At 36.9% G+C, this 16,230-nt stretch overlaps 1 protein-coding gene across 1 annotated transcript in view; it reads right to left on the bottom strand.

Annotated features, from left to right (window-relative positions):
- Positions 1–16,230, bottom strand: part of MROH9 (maestro heat like repeat family member 9) — a 183,677-nt gene that overhangs the window by 28,279 nt on the left and 139,168 nt on the right. The window contains exons 14-18 of the mRNA XM_048225366.1: positions 10,184–10,319; positions 8,560–8,684; positions 5,010–5,159; positions 2,574–2,728; positions 42–207 (exon numbers count right to left, since the gene is read on the bottom strand). Of these exons, the coding sequence (XP_048081323.1) occupies positions 42–207; positions 2,574–2,728; positions 5,010–5,159; positions 8,560–8,684; positions 10,184–10,319 (732 nt within the window). The remainder of the gene's footprint in view (positions 1–41; positions 208–2,573; positions 2,729–5,009; positions 5,160–8,559; positions 8,685–10,183; positions 10,320–16,230) is intronic.

The following is a 16,230-nucleotide window of genomic DNA, read 5'->3' as shown; positions in this document are numbered from 1 at the left end:
GAAAAATGCCAGGACAAAGAAACACTCATGGTATTACTTACCACTACAGGCATCATATTAGTAGGATCAAGAGAGAAACGTCTTCTTTCCATGAAGCTGTCCTGAATTTCTCCGGGCTTTCCTTTCAGTATCAACAAGATTGTCTTCAGCACATGAGGGGCCACACTTGACTCAGAACCTGCCGCGTGCCACATCAGTATCAAAGTGCTGCAAACACAGTCCCACCCCCACCACCACCATGGTGAGAATCAGCTTGTTCATTTCCTACTTAATACTGTGTCATGATTTGGGAAAAGTCTTGGATTTACATGTTTTATAATGAAGAAATTACAGACAAGTCTAAACCAAATTGATATGCTCATTTCCAAATGATCCCATTAATCTCTTGTCCTTGAAAACACAGGAAGAATTTCAGTGAGATATTACAGAAAATGCAGTCTGCAAGTCTGCAAGTTCATTTCCTAGCACATTTAAATATCTGGACAGGTCAAAGTCAGGAACTGATAAGCTTTCTCCATTCTATATTGTGGTCCTCCCAACTTGTGATCTTGTTTGTCCAGGAATAAGAGAATATTTAAAAATTGCTATAAAAATACAAGTTAATATAAATAAATATATCAACTTTTTAAAAAACCCTTAATTTTAGGTAGAAATACTAAGCAAAAAACTAACTATATAAATTTAAAAGTTAGAAAAGTAAGTTCAAATTGAGCTCAGAGGAGTGGGCTCTTTTGTGAAATGTCACACATTTAATTAATGACACTGATGTCAGTCACTAGAACCCTGGCTCCTCAAACTCCAGTCCCCTAGCTCCTTTCTATATACTTGGCCACTCTTCAAGATTATTTTTTATTATTGCTAATCTTAAAAACCGCTACACACCTCTGTGTGGGTATATTCCTTTTTTTTTTTAAAGATTTTATTTATTTATTGGATAGAGAGACACACAGCAAGAGAGGGAAAACAAGCAGGGGGAGTGGGAGAGGGAGAAGCAGGCTTCCCACTGAGCAGGGAGCCCGATGTGGGGCTCAATCCCAGAACCCTGGGATCATGACCTGAGCCGAAGGCAGACGCTTAGTGACTGAGCCACCCAGGCACCCCTGTGTGGGTATATTCCTGATCCGTTATCAATCCTTGCTGGGTTCTGAACCCTATTTTATAGACTCTCTGCATTTAGGTTCCTAATAGGGAGGCCTGGTCCTCCAGAACACAGACATACCAGCTCTTCAGAACCCATTACTCCACTGCTCCTGTCTTCTGGGCTCAGCTTTAGAACTGTGCTTAGAACCACATGGACATCAAGTCTTACATGCCCTGTCTCACTCCCTTACCTCTTGATCATACCTTCTAGCTGATCAGACATTCTCTCTGTTTTTCTGATTTAGCTCAACTCTAAATCTTAGTCTTTTCTGCTTCAATCCTCACCTCCTATTGCACAAGATCTGCTGGTGACTATTTTAATTAAGTTCACCTAACTCTAATTATGCTTGCTTTCTGTACCTCCTCATGTCATATGTTTGTGCTGGATTCACTGGCAACTTTTATCAATGTTGAACTATTCCCTCTGAACAAAATGTTTGAAGGCTGGTAATATATTACATACAATGGGTGCTTAATTCCTGAATGAGAAAACACTGAGTCATAGGAAGATTTTTAATTTCCAGGAATTTTCTAAGTAGTAAAATACTTTGTGAGTATTTACGGGCCTCCCAAATAAATATAAGCTTTCAGGTGAAAAAAAAAAGTCACTCGTATAATTGGTTTAGCATTTTGTGCATTTTGATGCCCTTTCACAGACATTAACTCATTTAACACCCATATAATTACTGTATAGATAAGGAATTTTTCTCATCTCACAGACAAATTGAGGATCAAGAAGTTTAGAAACTTGTGTGGCTGGGAAGGAATTCAGATCCATTTGTTTGCAAAGCCTGAATCCTTCCCAAATATAACTTCCTGCCTTTTATACGGTTAATAGTGAAGAAGTATTACCTTCCTTCTCAAAGTACTAATGATAGAAATGGAGTGATGTCATTTACTACTCTCTTCTAATGTGAGTTAGGCTCATACTGTCCCATAGGTTCATACTGGTATTCTTTTTTCCTTAATATTTTCCAGGATCCTCGATCATGAATTTCCGATAAATAACTAAGGAAGAGCTATTTTTAGTGTCTCATTATTTTGTTGGTGCGGGGAAATACCTTCCATCTGTTCTTCATTAATGAAGAAAAAAAGCAGTATAAATTTTATCACTTATGGGGAAAAAACCCATCATCACTTTGAGGAGAGGTTTGTTCCTATGGGATATGCAGCAGAACACAATTTAAAGCCTCAGATAAATAATAGTGACAATGATCATTTGTCGAGGGTGTCTACCGTGTGTAGGTATTGTGTGAGAATATGAATAAATAAAGATCATGTGCATGATCTTATTTAAGCTTCATGATCATCCTATGTGATGCAGAAATAGATATCTTTTTTCAGAAAAAAAGAAGCCAGGCCTAACTTGCCCAGCTCTGTCGGATCCTGGAGGCTGTGAACAAACCCTTACGGAAAGGCTGAGGGGGCCTTACTTGTCTGCTGGGACTGGGTAATCCATAAGTTGAAAGATAACCTTCTTTGGTGAAGTGCGTGTTAACAAGGTGATGACTCGCAACATAGCATGCTTCATGATGTGGGAAGAATCTTCACACAATTGCTTGTAAATAGCATCCACAATCTTAGACACCTGGAAAAGTCATTTATAGGTCAACAAGAGTCTTTTGTTCCATGGCCACCTCTAAAGCAAGGCATTTCTTGCATGTAAGAATTCAGTCCTTCTCAGAATGGCCACGGCAGCGATTAACACACAAATAAGACGAGAGGAAATTTATGTGTATGACTACACAACATAAATATTTATTGGGGTGAGAAATAAGCCTATGCTTTTATTGTTAGGGGAAAATGCCCATTTAAAAAAAAAAGTTTATTTGGGGAAGGTAGACTTCCTTATTTAAGACATATAAGGTTGGTATAGAAAACATTGTATAATTCAAGTCCTTTAAGAAGGAAATCAGAACAATGGAACAGAATAACAATGGAACTGTATACTTCAAAAAACCTTTCTGACAATTAAAGACTTGAATCTACATACAGAACGGATAAACTATGTATTCCAAGAATGGCCCAGAATGGTAAACACTGAGTCACATAATCTTGCAAATTCTATTCATAGGCCCTATGTCAGTTTTACTTTTCCCCTTTTTATTAATTCTTGAACAAGGAGATTACTAGCTAGACCTGAAATTTGTCTCAAATTAATGGCTGTATATTCAACATCAAATTTCATCCAACAAGATAACTTCACTTTTTATTTGGAAAATATTCCTCAGAGATCATAAGCTGAAATGTTGGTTGACGTAATTTACATTCCACTACAATTATCTCATATACAGTTATCAGCACCATCCCCTACTCCAAGCAATAAATAAATATAAATAAATAAGCGAAGTGTTAAGAGTGCAGGACATTCCTCACACTGCGTATGCTGCAAGGGGAACATGAAATAGGGGACATTAAACATTGCTCTTCTCCGTAGACCTTTTAACTATGAGTTTAGAGCTCTTTCGTCTCACCCCCTTTCCCTTCCATGCAGCATGCCCCAAAACAAGCCAGCTATGTTACTATACACTCAAGGATAGCAATAATGATCTGCTTTAATTCTTAAGAAAAGACTTGCCAACTTAGAGTTATTTAGAGATTGTAAACCACATTCTATATGTGCAATTTAGGGATTTTTCAGGGATAATTTTAACCATGAACAATTTTCCATCATAACTGATTTTATTTTTAAAATATTTTATTTAGTTAGTTTTAGAGAGAGAGAGTGCATGCAAGCAAGAGGAGAAGCAGGAGGGGAGGGAGGGGGAAGAATCTCAAGCTGACTTCACACTGAGTGAGGAGCTCTGTGTGGCTGGATCTCAGGACCCCCAGATCATGACCTGAGCCAAAACATATTCCTACGAAATGTGAATTGCATTATTTTGTTGAGTTAAATGCTGTTATATTTACATCTACCACTGGCATTGCACAATATAAAGATGGTAAATTTTGTGCTATTTCAAAAATTTAGTTGCTTTTTTTTTTTTGGCTTAGAAAGACATTAAATCGAAAATAAAAATGCTATGACAAATTGAGAAAGAAAGCGACTGGAGGAAAGGGAAAAAAAAAACCCTTCATATGTTTGTATATTTAATGGCACTTTTTCCCTATGTTTTGAAGAGGAAGCCCTCCATTCATGTGCGCTTGGCCCCACAAATTATATAGCCAGCCCTATAGCAAGCTGAGGGTCCTTGAAAACTTCCCCTAGTGGTTACACAGGAGATTTCAATTATATACATACTATTTTACTGTTATTAATGTATTCTTTAAAAAAACTGATGCACGGAGGATCATAGGGAAGGGAGGGAAATCTGAAGGGGGAGAAATCAGAGAGCTGGACGAACCATGAGAGACTCTGGACCCCGGGAAACAAACTGGGGGTTACAGAGAGGAGGGGGTGGGGGGGGTCAGGGTGATGGGTATTAAGAAGGGCACGTGTTGTGATGAGCCCTGGGTGTTAGACGTAACTAATGAATCATTGAACACTACATCAAAAACTAATGATATACTATACAGTGGCTAAATGGACATAATAAAAAAAAGGTGATAAAAATACACTGCATTTACTGGTCCTCATGAAATATTTATTGAACAAATGGTATTTTAAAAATTAAAAAAAAAAAAACCTGATGCAAATATGGCAAGATGCTATGATTTGGTATGATTGGTAGGTAAACGTTCATGACATTATTTTCTAAACTTTTCTGCGTGCTTGAAATATTTCACAAAAAAAAGCCTCATCTGATTAAAGTAACATAATGAACAATAGCAAGAAATACACAGGAAAAGAAGTAGGCATATAACAAAGGCAACAAGAGCACTTTAGAGAATAAAGTCGGTGTTCCTCTACTCACTGTGGCGTATCTTACCATGGTGACCTTATGCGCGTGATACTCCAGAGTCAGTTTCAGCATGGTTGATGCCTTGAATGCGGTTATGTAATTAGGGGAAGAGAGTTTCATCAGGAGACTCCACACAAAATCAGTCAGCAAGGATGGCAGTAGGGTGTGTCCTACACTCTGAAACCAAAAAGGAGAGCTGTGACCTCACGCCTTACCTATGGTGACAGAAGAAAGACAACTGAATTCAATCATTCTGGAGGAAGCTCTGGGGCCGGGTAGAGCCAAGTGATTTTTGTAGGCTTTAGGCATTTTTGCTGTTGTGGCCCTCTTCCTCCATTCAAAAATGTTAAAAATCATATTTTACAACTGTCTAGATATTGATAATTCAAGCGGAATTACATTTATTTTTTTCTTCTGATTTTTATTTTTTTATTTTTATTTTTTTTAAAGATTTTATTTATTTATTTGACAGAGAGAGACAGCCAGCGAGAGAGGGAACACAAGCAGGGGGAGTGGGAGAGGGAGAAGCAGGCTCCCAGCGGAGCAGGGAGCCTGATGCGGGGCTCGATCCCAGGACCCTGGGATCACGCCCTGGGCCGAAGGCAGATGCTTAATGACTGAGCCACCCAGGTGCCCCTCTTCTGATTTTTAAAGCAGTTAAAACACTTTTATCTGGGTAAGTCAGCGCTCGAGTCAGGCCAGGAAAGAATGAAAAACCATGGCATTACAATTAGGAGGAACTATAAAATATTGATTTTACACCAATTCAGCTGTTCGAATATTAGAAATTATTGTGAGCTTCTTTAGCTTTGGAATGAGTTTGCTGAGATCAGAAACAAGCATGATTAGTATGCAGGAGGGGATGAAGTAAGAAAGGGTGGGTGATTCAAGGGTGTGGACCTTTTCTTTCCCAGAGAAGGATCAAGAAGCAGGAAGAGAGAGAAAAAGACTCATATGTCGAAGATTGAGGTATGAGAACTACAATCCAAACAATCCTTTTTTTTTTTTTAAGTCAGAGGAATATCCATGGACCATAAAATAAGAACAAAATTACATGATTACGGATCTCTCAGTTAAAGGAGATGAATGAGTCACATTTTCTCCTTTCATATACATAAATATTTATGTATATATATTACATTTTATAGTATAAACACACACACATACGTCATTTTCCCAAGTTCAGAAGGTACCCAATCTTGCCAATAAAAGCTTATCTGCATTCCTCTTAAAAGGATGGAGCATAGCTCTTTTTGGTCAATAGGGCAAACCTGAGGTTTGAGTGACAATGGGTGACCACCAGTCTCCCTCCTACTGGGCAGAGGGGTGAGGGGTAGTATTCTTGGAATGCTATGCAAGAAAGCTAAAGGAGGGTCACTAAGGCTTGGTGAGGTGGACCGAGTATCGCAAATAGTTTGCCCTTCTTTAAGAAAGCCAGATTTCATTATATGATATGTTGACTTAAAAAAAAAAAGACATTGAAATGGGGGAATATTCTCTTTTAACTATTTGTTTGTTTATTCAATGAATTTATTTTAGTGTCCATTTAAAAGTTGAGGAAGAAGCAATTTCTAGTGAAAATTAGAACTACTGTTAGGAGTTTCTGTCACATGAAGGTAGGTCCAGGTATGACAGTAGACTACATCAGACGACAGGGGCTGTTTATAGAATGGATTCTTTAGAAATCACCTATAGCGCCCCTTATTTCTTACTCCTATACCATGCTATTATATATTCTTGATGCTACTCATTATAATGGCTGCATGGTAGAGTATTAACTTGATATTCCACAATCTATCATCTCTTTCTCTGTGTTTGACACAAAGTTTGTTAAAAAATAAACCACACATCTGTGAAGAAACTCTTCTCATAAGTAGATATATTATTGTGAGTTTTTTTTCTTTCTATAAATTCCCATGAGTGAGATTACTAGTTTATTTGGCATAAACATTTTTTTTTGTTTAGTCTGTGACACTTTTATGACCCTCTGTGGCTCCTTTAGAAGACAGTGTCCTCTCTTATAACTGGTCACTATATAAAAGAACAGCGTCTTAATCTGTAACCTGCTCTTTTTTTTTTTTTTTTGATCCTCCCATTTCATGGTGTTTTGTTTCTAGCTCTCTTGGCTAAAAACCTTGATGCTTATCCTCCTAGTCACATCCTTTGAACTTTGTCTTTGGCTATAGTCTCCTTGATTCCCTTATTACAACCTTAGATTCTCTCAACGCACCTGTTCCAATCTACCTCTGAAAGTCCCCACCTCAGGGTTTTCCAGCTACTGCTCTTACACACAGGGCACGACTGGCCTGCTTTGGTCTCACAAATGGGAACCAAATAACAGGTCATGAACGCAAGGACCCAGGGCACCCTCCCTCCTAGCCCCAGCATTTCCAGATCGGAAGGACATTAAACTCAGAAAAGACAGAACGCAACATGAAATTGGTGGTAGTTGGCCTCATGGACTGCTTGGAAGGGGCTCTGAGGGGGCTGCCAGTCCTCCACTCACTAGCTCAGTCCTGGTGTTCAGGATTCCCATTCCAGGGCACTGGAGTGGAGATTGAAGGATGTAGAAGAATTTTCTAGTAAACCTATACAGATGCTTGGTTTCTTCACATAAGTGGACAATTTCATAGTCAACCAAGCTCGTGATTTTTGAGGGGAGGTGGCTAAGAATAATGCTTGATTTTGGAAAAATGCATCATCATGCAAACACATATTGAAGATACCTATGCAGTATTTTTTCCCATATTATATAAGATTTATCACTTCCACGGCTCCTCAGCCTCCCACAATTCCTCCCACAATTCTATCTCAGCCATGGGAGGAGAAGACACTGCTTTATGTATGTAGTTTTAGGAGGAACCATAAGACTCTCCCACTGCAAGAGATGAACTTGCCCGAAGGGCTTCCCAGCAGCTTTGCTGAGCTGTTGGCTCAATGTGTGAGGCTAGAAGGCCATCTGTTGGGACAGCCCAACCTAGGCTAAGAGCTGGGTGACCTCTCAAGCATATGGACAAGCCCTGTACTTTGGAGAAAGTGAGGGAGTGTACGTAGCCTCATGGCTTTCCCCAGGGTTGGGTCAATGTAAAAACGATTTACTTGTACTGAGGTTTCCACTGCAACTTAATTTTTTTTTAATTTCATAGGTTTTTTAAAACAAAATCTAGAGCAGGTTATTTTGATGTTTGTTGAGTGAAATATAATACTATTGAAAAGCCTGTTAACTGGCGACTCCATTAAGTTTGCTAAATAACCAGAAGTTGCCGATCTTTAGTGTATATTTATTAATCAAACAAAAAGAATAAAACTAGAAAACACTTCTCTTATTTTCATTCTGTAAGGGTCACATAAAATAATATAAATTGCTATATTCATGAATAATAGGCATCATTCTCATTCATAGAGATGAACATTGGGAAGCCAAGTACTCTACATATTATTTACTCTGTGCTTCACTGAACTTTAAAAACATAGAAAATATTTATTAAAAATATAAACTGTTGAAATAACTTGCCACTAAAAGTAATAACACACATGAAATAAAAGCCATAGGATAAAGGGGGGGGGAGCAAGTTACCTGGGTAATTTTAGTTTTGTCCTGTTGCAAGACCTTAGGTTGGAATTCTGTATCAGAGGAAGTAGGCAGGAGGCACTGATTTCCAGACTTATCATTCGTCTTGGGTCTATTTTTTTCAATATCCTCTGTATTAAGGGAAAGAGTTTAAGGTTTTTATTTGATCACTGGTTCCTTCTATGACATCGCTATTTCCAATTTCTCCTTCCTACCCGGTTCTGGAGATCTAAAGTATTCTGAACATTTAACTCTCTGCTGTTTTAAATCCCATCAAATATTATGACAGCACTGATCCAGAGTCCACAAAGTGTTTAAGTGAGGCCTCTGTGAAATCTGAATGAAAGACATAATTTTAATAGGTTGAGCAGAGAGTGAATACATTAAGGCCATCAAATGCATTACTCAGTGCGCTGGAAAAGCTGTTGCTAAGTTGGAGTGTTTATTGGTAGGAGAGCAGTCTTGGAGGCATTTTGCAAGGAGCTGGGGAAGTTGGAGAGCAGGAAAATTACATTGTTGATCTCTGCCGGAGGTCCTTCATCTCAGATATTGTAGTTTTCATCTCTGGAGTTTCAACTGAAGTCTTTCAGAAATTTTTCTATATCTCTACTAAACATGCTCATCTTTTTCTCTGACTCCTTAAATAGATGGAATATATCACATCAATTGTTTTAATGTCCCTACTAATTCTATCATCTGGGTCAGTTTTGGTTAATTTCTCTCCTCCTTCTGGGTTGTAGTCTGCTTCTTTGCATACCTAGTAATTTTTACTGGATGCCAGACACTCTGAGTTTTGACTTGTTGAGTGCTGGCATTTTCGTATTCCTAGGAGTAGACTTGAGCTTCATTCTGATGAGCATTTAAAGTATTTGGAGATCACTTGATCGTTTTAGATCTTGTTTTTAAGTTTTAAGCTTTGTTAAGTGGCACTAAAACAATTTAGTCTAGAGAAAAAATTTTTCCTTCTAATGGAACAAAACTCTTTGAGTACTCTACCTCATTGTCCTTTGTTATCTGATGTTCAATGCCTTAAGAATCTATCTATCATCTATCTATCTATCTATCTATCTATCTATCTATCTATCTATCTATCTATCATCTATCTATCTCTATCTCTATATCTATATATGAATTATGTATTATGGGAGGATAAATCTTTTCTCTGTTTAAGTTATTTGGAAACAGTTTGATACTTTCAGGACTTGCTTTTATGCTTTGTTAGGCTGCCCAGAACAGCATTTACTTTAGTCTTGGGCTAAATTTCCCAACCACTGAAGCAAGAATCTGAGTATTCTATTTGATGCCCCACGAGAAGGGAAAATATGCCTCCTTCTTAAAAGTCCCATTGGTAATTTTTCTTCTTCTTCCCTTCCTCCCCACAGCATTCCTGTCCCCACCATTAACACCCAACACTAAGTATAGTACTTTATAGATCTTGAAGAACCAGATATTACTAGCATATTTTGATAATTCTAAAAAAGATTACAAAATATATTTTAGAAAGTGGGGCTATAGATCTTGGGGAAGGATTTAGAAATCTACAAACATAGAGTCTTCTTGGGACCCACAAGTAGAATAATTAGGGACAAATTCTTAATATCCAATAGAAGGGATGGTAAATCGTTCTTACCATTCTGACACTTTGCAATGCAGAGGAGGTGATACAATCCCGAGGATGCTTGTTGGGTGATTAAGGGATCATTGTGGCAACACAGAAGAGACAGTTCTGCTGCCAGGACACCCAAACATGGAGCATCAACACTTCCCTAATGGAAAAACAAAGGAGGACAAAATGCATTTGCTATGCATAGTTAACATTGAGTGTGTACATCTGACCCTCTAATATATATAGCAGACTAGGATTAGAGGAGGAGCTTCAGAATTTACAAAATCTATATTCAAATCTGTTCCTGAGCCTCAATTTCCTCATCTATGAAATGTGGATAACAAATGCTACCTTGTAATAGTTATTGGGGGGCTATTTATGACAAAAAAGATAGTTCTTAGCAAAGTGCTTGGAAAGAATAGCAACTCAACTAATGCCAGTTTCTATTCCATGAATCAGGTAGCCATTTTCAGGTAGCAAATTTCCAGAATATTGGGGCAGGGATGGATACCCTAAAACTTTCATGCTTTCTTTTCTATGTATGACATACTTAAGATGACACACTTCAGTTACACTGGAGAAATGTAACTTTTCCTCCGGGAATTGTTCTGATTCTTCCCAGGGAAATTCATTTTTTTAAACTCGGGGCATTTACTTCTGATGTCAAAGCTACTATTAGAATATTTTTGTATTTCCTCCTACAATTTCCTTGACACACAGGCTACTCAAATATTTAGATTTTCATATATATATATATATCTCACATCTTCTTTATCCATTCATCAGTTGAACACTTGGGCTGTTTCCAAATCTTGGCTATAAATAATGCTGCTATAAACATAGGGGTGTGTGTATCCCTTTGAATTAGTGTTTTTGCATTCTTTGGATAAATACCCAGTAGTGCAATTCCTAGATCATAGGATAGATCTATTTTTAATTTTTTGAGGAACCTTCATACTGTTTTCCAGAGTGGCTGCACCAGTTTGCATTTCCACCAACAGTGCCAGAGGGTTCCTTTTCCTCCACATCCTTGCCAAAACCTGTTGTTTCTTGTGTTTTTGATTTTAGCCATTCTGACAGTGGGAGGTGGTATTTCATTGTAGTTTTGATTTACAGTTCCTTGATGATAAGTGATGATGAGCATCTTTTCATGTGTCTGTTGGCCATCTGGATGTCTTCTTTGGAGAAATACCTATTTATGTCTTCTGCCCATATTTTGATTGGATTATTTGTTTTTCGGGTGTTGAGTTTTATAAGTTCTTTATATATTTTGGATACTAACTTTTTATCAGATATGTCATTTGCAAATATATTCTCCTATTCCATAGGTGGTCTTTTAGTTTTGTTGGTTGTTTCCTTCTCTGTGCAGAAAATTTTTATTCTGATGTAGTCCTAATAGTTTATTTTTGCTTTTATTTCCCTTGCTTCAGGGGACCTATCTAGAAAAAAGTTGCTGTGGTCAATGTCAAAGAAGTTACTACCTGTGTTCTCTTCTAGGATTTTTGTGGTTTCAGGTTTCACATTTAGATCCTTAATCCATTTTGAGTTTATTATTGGGTGTGGTGTAAGAAAGTGGTCATTTTCATTATTTCGCATGTTTCTGTCCAGTTTTCCCAACACCATTTGTTGAAGACACTGTCTTTTCCCATTGGGTATTCTTTCCTGCTTCGTTGAAGATTTATTGACAATATAATTGTGGGTTTGTTTCTGGGTTTTCTATTCTGTTCTATTGATCTATGTTTCTATTTTTGTGCTGGTACCATAATGTTTTGATATACAGCTTTGTAATATAAATTAAGTCCAGACTTGTGCTGTCTCCAGCTTTGCTTTTCTTTTTCAAGACTGTTTGGCTATTCAGGGTCTTTTGTGCTTCCATACAGATTTTAGGGTTATTTGTTTTAGCTCTATGAAAAATGCCAGTGATATTTTCATAGGGATTGCATAAAATCTGTAGATTGCTTTGGGTAGTATAGACAATATTTGTTCTTCCAATCCATGAGCATGGAATGTCTTTCTGTTTCTTTGTGTCATCTTTAACTTCTGTCATCAGTGTTGTTATAGTTTTCAGAGTATAGATCTTTAACCTCCTTGGTTTGGTTTATTTCTAGGTATCTTATTATTTTTGGTGCAGTTGTAAATGGGATTGTTTTCTTAATTTCTTTTTCTGATGCTTCATTATTGGTGTATAGAAATGCAATAGATTTCTGTAGATTGATTTTGTATCCTGTGACTTTACTCAATTTGATCATCAGTTCTAAGTTTTTTGGTGGGTTTTTTTGAGTTCTCTATATAGAGTATCATGTAATCTGCAAATAGTGAATGTTTCCATTGTTCCTCATCAATTTAGATCCCTTTTATTTTTTTTTTGTTGTTGTTGTCTGATTGCTGTGGCTAGGACTTCCAGTGCTATGTCGAATAAAAGTGGTGAGAATGGGCATCCTTGTCTTCTTCCTGATCTTAAGAGAAAAGCTCTCAGTTTTTCCCTAGTAAGGATGATGTGAGCTGTGGGTTTTTCACAGATAGCTTTCATTATGTTGAGATATGTTCCCTCTAGCTATGTTGTTGAGGGTTTTTATAATGAATGGATATTGCATTTTGAAATTAGCATTTGAAATTAGCATTGGAAAAAGAATGCTTTTTCTGCATCTATTGAAATGATTGTATGGTTCTTATCCTTTTATTGATGTGATGTATCACGTTGAATGATTTGTGAATATTAAACCACACTTACATCCTGGGAATAAATTCCACTTGATCATGGTGAATGATTTTTTTAATGTATTGGTGGATTCTATTTGCTAATATTTTGTTGAGGATTTTGATTATCAGAGATATTGATCTCTAGTTCTCTTTTTTTGTGGTGTCTTTATCTGGTTTTGGTATCAGGGTAACGCTGGCCTCATAGCATGAATTTGGAAGTTTTCTTTCCTCTTTTATTTTTTGGAATACTTTGAAAGACTAGGTAGTAACTCTTCTTTAAATGTTTTGTAGAATTCACCTGTGAAGCTGTCTGGTCCTGGACTTTTGTTTTTTGGGAGCTTATTGATTACTGATTCAATTTCATTGCTGGTAATCAGTCTGCTCAAATATTCTATTTCTTCCTGTTCAGTTTTTGGTAGTTTATATGTTTCTAGGAATTTATTTATTTCTTCTAGTTTGTCCAATTTGTTGGCATATCATTTTTTTTTTTTTTAAAGATTTTATTTATTTATGTGACAGAGAGACAGCCAGCGAGAGAGGGAACACAGCAGGGGGAGTGGGAGAGGAAGAAGCAGGCTCATAGCGGAAGAGCCTGATGTGGGACTCGATCCCAGATCACCAGGATCACGCCCTGAGCCGAAGGCAGACGCTTTAACGACTGCGCTACCCAGGCACCCCGGCATATCATTTTTCATAATATTCTCTTAAAATTGTTTATTTTTCTATGGTGATGGTTGTTAGTTCTCTCTCACTTATAATTTTATTTATGTGAGTCTTTTCTCTTTTCTCATATTAAGTTTGGCTAGAGGTTTATCAATTTTATTGATTTTTTTCAGAGAACCAGCTCCTGGTTTTACTGATCTGTTCTATTGGGGTTTTTGTTCGTTTGTTTGTTTGGTTTGTTTTGTTTTTAGTTTCTATATTATTTGCTTCTGCTCTAACCTTTATTATTTTCTTTCTTCTGCTGGTTTTAGGTTTTGTTTGTTGTTCTTTTTCTAGCTCCTTTCGGTGTAAGGTTAGGTTGTTTATTTGAGAGTTCTCTTACTTCTGGAGGTCGGCTTGTATTGCTATAAACTTCCCTCTTAGAACTGCTTTTGCTGCATTCCAAAGGTTTTGAACCATGTGTTTTCATTTTCATTTGTTTCCAAGTAATTTTTAAATTTCCTTTTATTTCCTGGTTGATCCATTCATTGTTTAGTTGCATGTTATTAACTTCCATTTATTTGTGGTTTTTCTAAATTTTTTCTTATGGTTGATTTCTAGTTTCATAATGTTGTGGTCAGAAAAGATGTGTAGTATGACTTTGATCTTTTTGAATTTGTTGAGAGTTTTTTCATGTCCTAGTATGTGATCTATTCTGGAGAATGTTCCGTGCACTTGAGAAGAAAGTGTATTCTGCTGTTTCAGGATGGAGTGCTCTGAATATGTCTGTTATATCCATCCGGTCTAGTGTGTCATTCAAAACCACTGTTTCCGTATTGATTTTCTGTTTGAATGATCTGTCCATTAATGTAAGTGGGGTGGTGAAGTCCCTTACTATTTCTGTATTACTATCAATTAATTCTTTTATGATTGTAATGAATTGTTTTATGTATTTGGGTCTCCCATGTTAGGTGCATAAACATTTATAATTGCATCTTCTTGTTGGAAAGCCCATTTTATTATTATATAGTGACTTTCTTTGTCTCTTGTTACAATCTGTTTTAAAATTTTTTTAAATTTATTTTTGCAAGAGAGAAAGAGAGAGAGTGAGAGAGCACAAGCAGGGGGAGGGGCAGAGGGAGTAGCAGACTCCCAACTGAGTGGGGATCATGACCTGAGCTGAAGGCAGATGCTTAACTGACTGAGCCACCCAGGCGCCCCTACAATCTGTTTTAAAGTTTAGTTTTCCGACATATGCTTTGGTACTCTGACTCCCTTTTGATGTTCATTAGCATGAGAAATGTTTTTCCATCCCCTTGCTTTCAATCTGCAGGTCTGATGTGAGTCTCTTGTAGGAAGCATATAGATAGGTCTTGTTTTTTTAACCATTCTGTTAGCCTATGTCTTTTGATTGGAGCATTTAATCTATTTACATTCAAAGTAATTATTGTTAGATATGTATTTATTGCCATTTCATTACCTGTTTTGTGGCTGATTCTGAAGATTTTCTCTGATCCTTTCTTGTCTTTCTCTCTATTGTAGTTTACTGGTTTTCTTTAGTGATATATTTGGTTTTTTTTTCTTTATTCTTCGCATGTTTACTAGTTGTTTTCGATATATGGTGACCATTAGGTTTGTATATAACCTCTTCAGTCTATATTAAGTTTATGGTCACTTAAATTTGAACCCATTCTCTTCTCTTCTCCCCACATTTTAGGTATATGTTGTCATATTTTACATCTTTTTATTTTGTGAGTTCCTTGACTGATTCTTTTCACAGAAATATTCATTTTTTTTACTGCTTTTGTATTTCCTATCTTTATACTGCCAATTGTGATCTTTGGTTTCCACTCAGACAGTCCCCTTTAGTATTTCTTGCAGGGCTGGTTTAGTGGTCATGAACTCCTTTAGTTTTTGTTTGTTGGGAAACTCTTTATCTCTCCTTCTTTTCTGAATAACGGCCTTGCTGGATAGAGTATTCTTGGTTGCAGATATATCCCATTCAGCACTTTGAATATATCATGCCACTATCTTCTGGCTTGCCAAGTTTCTGTTGAAAAATCTCCTGCCAGCCTCATGGGTTTTCCCTTGTAACTGAGTGATGTCTTTTGTCTTGTTGCTTTAATTTTTTTTTCTTTATCACTATATTTTGCCATTTTAATGGCAATATGTCTTGGTGCGAGTCTGCTTTTGTTGATTTTGTTGGATGATCTCCGTGCCTCCTGGATCTCGATGTCTGTTTCCTTCCCCAAAACTTTTCAGCTATTATTTTTTTCGATAAAATTTCTCCCTGCTTTTTTCTTCTACTTCTGGGACTCCTACAATATGAGTGTTATTATGTCTGATGGAATCACTGAGTTCCCTGTCTATTATAATTTTGTATAATTCTTTTCTCTCTTTTGTTCACCTTGATTACTTTCCATTACTCTGTCTTCTAGGTCATTGATTTGTTCCTCAGTTTCTCCAAGCCTGCTATTCATTCCATCAGTCCTCTTTCTGATTTCATTTATTGAGCCCTTTACCTATGCTATGTCATTCTGTATCTCTGTGTTAACGCTCTCACTGATGCTTTCCACTCTCTTCTCAAGTCCAGCAAGTGTCTTTATGATCATTATTTTAAATTCTCTATCAGGCATGTTATTTATGTTTTTCACTTAGATCTGGCTGTGGCCTCGTCCTGTTCTTTTATTTAGGACTAATTTCTCTGTCTTCTTATTTTGTTTAAGTCT

The sequence above is a fragment of the Ursus arctos genome, unplaced genomic scaffold, assembly GCF_023065955.2.
Source record: "Ursus arctos isolate Adak ecotype North America unplaced genomic scaffold, UrsArc2.0 scaffold_2, whole genome shotgun sequence".
Lineage (NCBI taxonomy): Eukaryota > Metazoa > Chordata > Mammalia > Carnivora > Ursidae > Ursus > Ursus arctos.
This window is presented reverse-complemented; position numbering and strand designations above follow the sequence as displayed.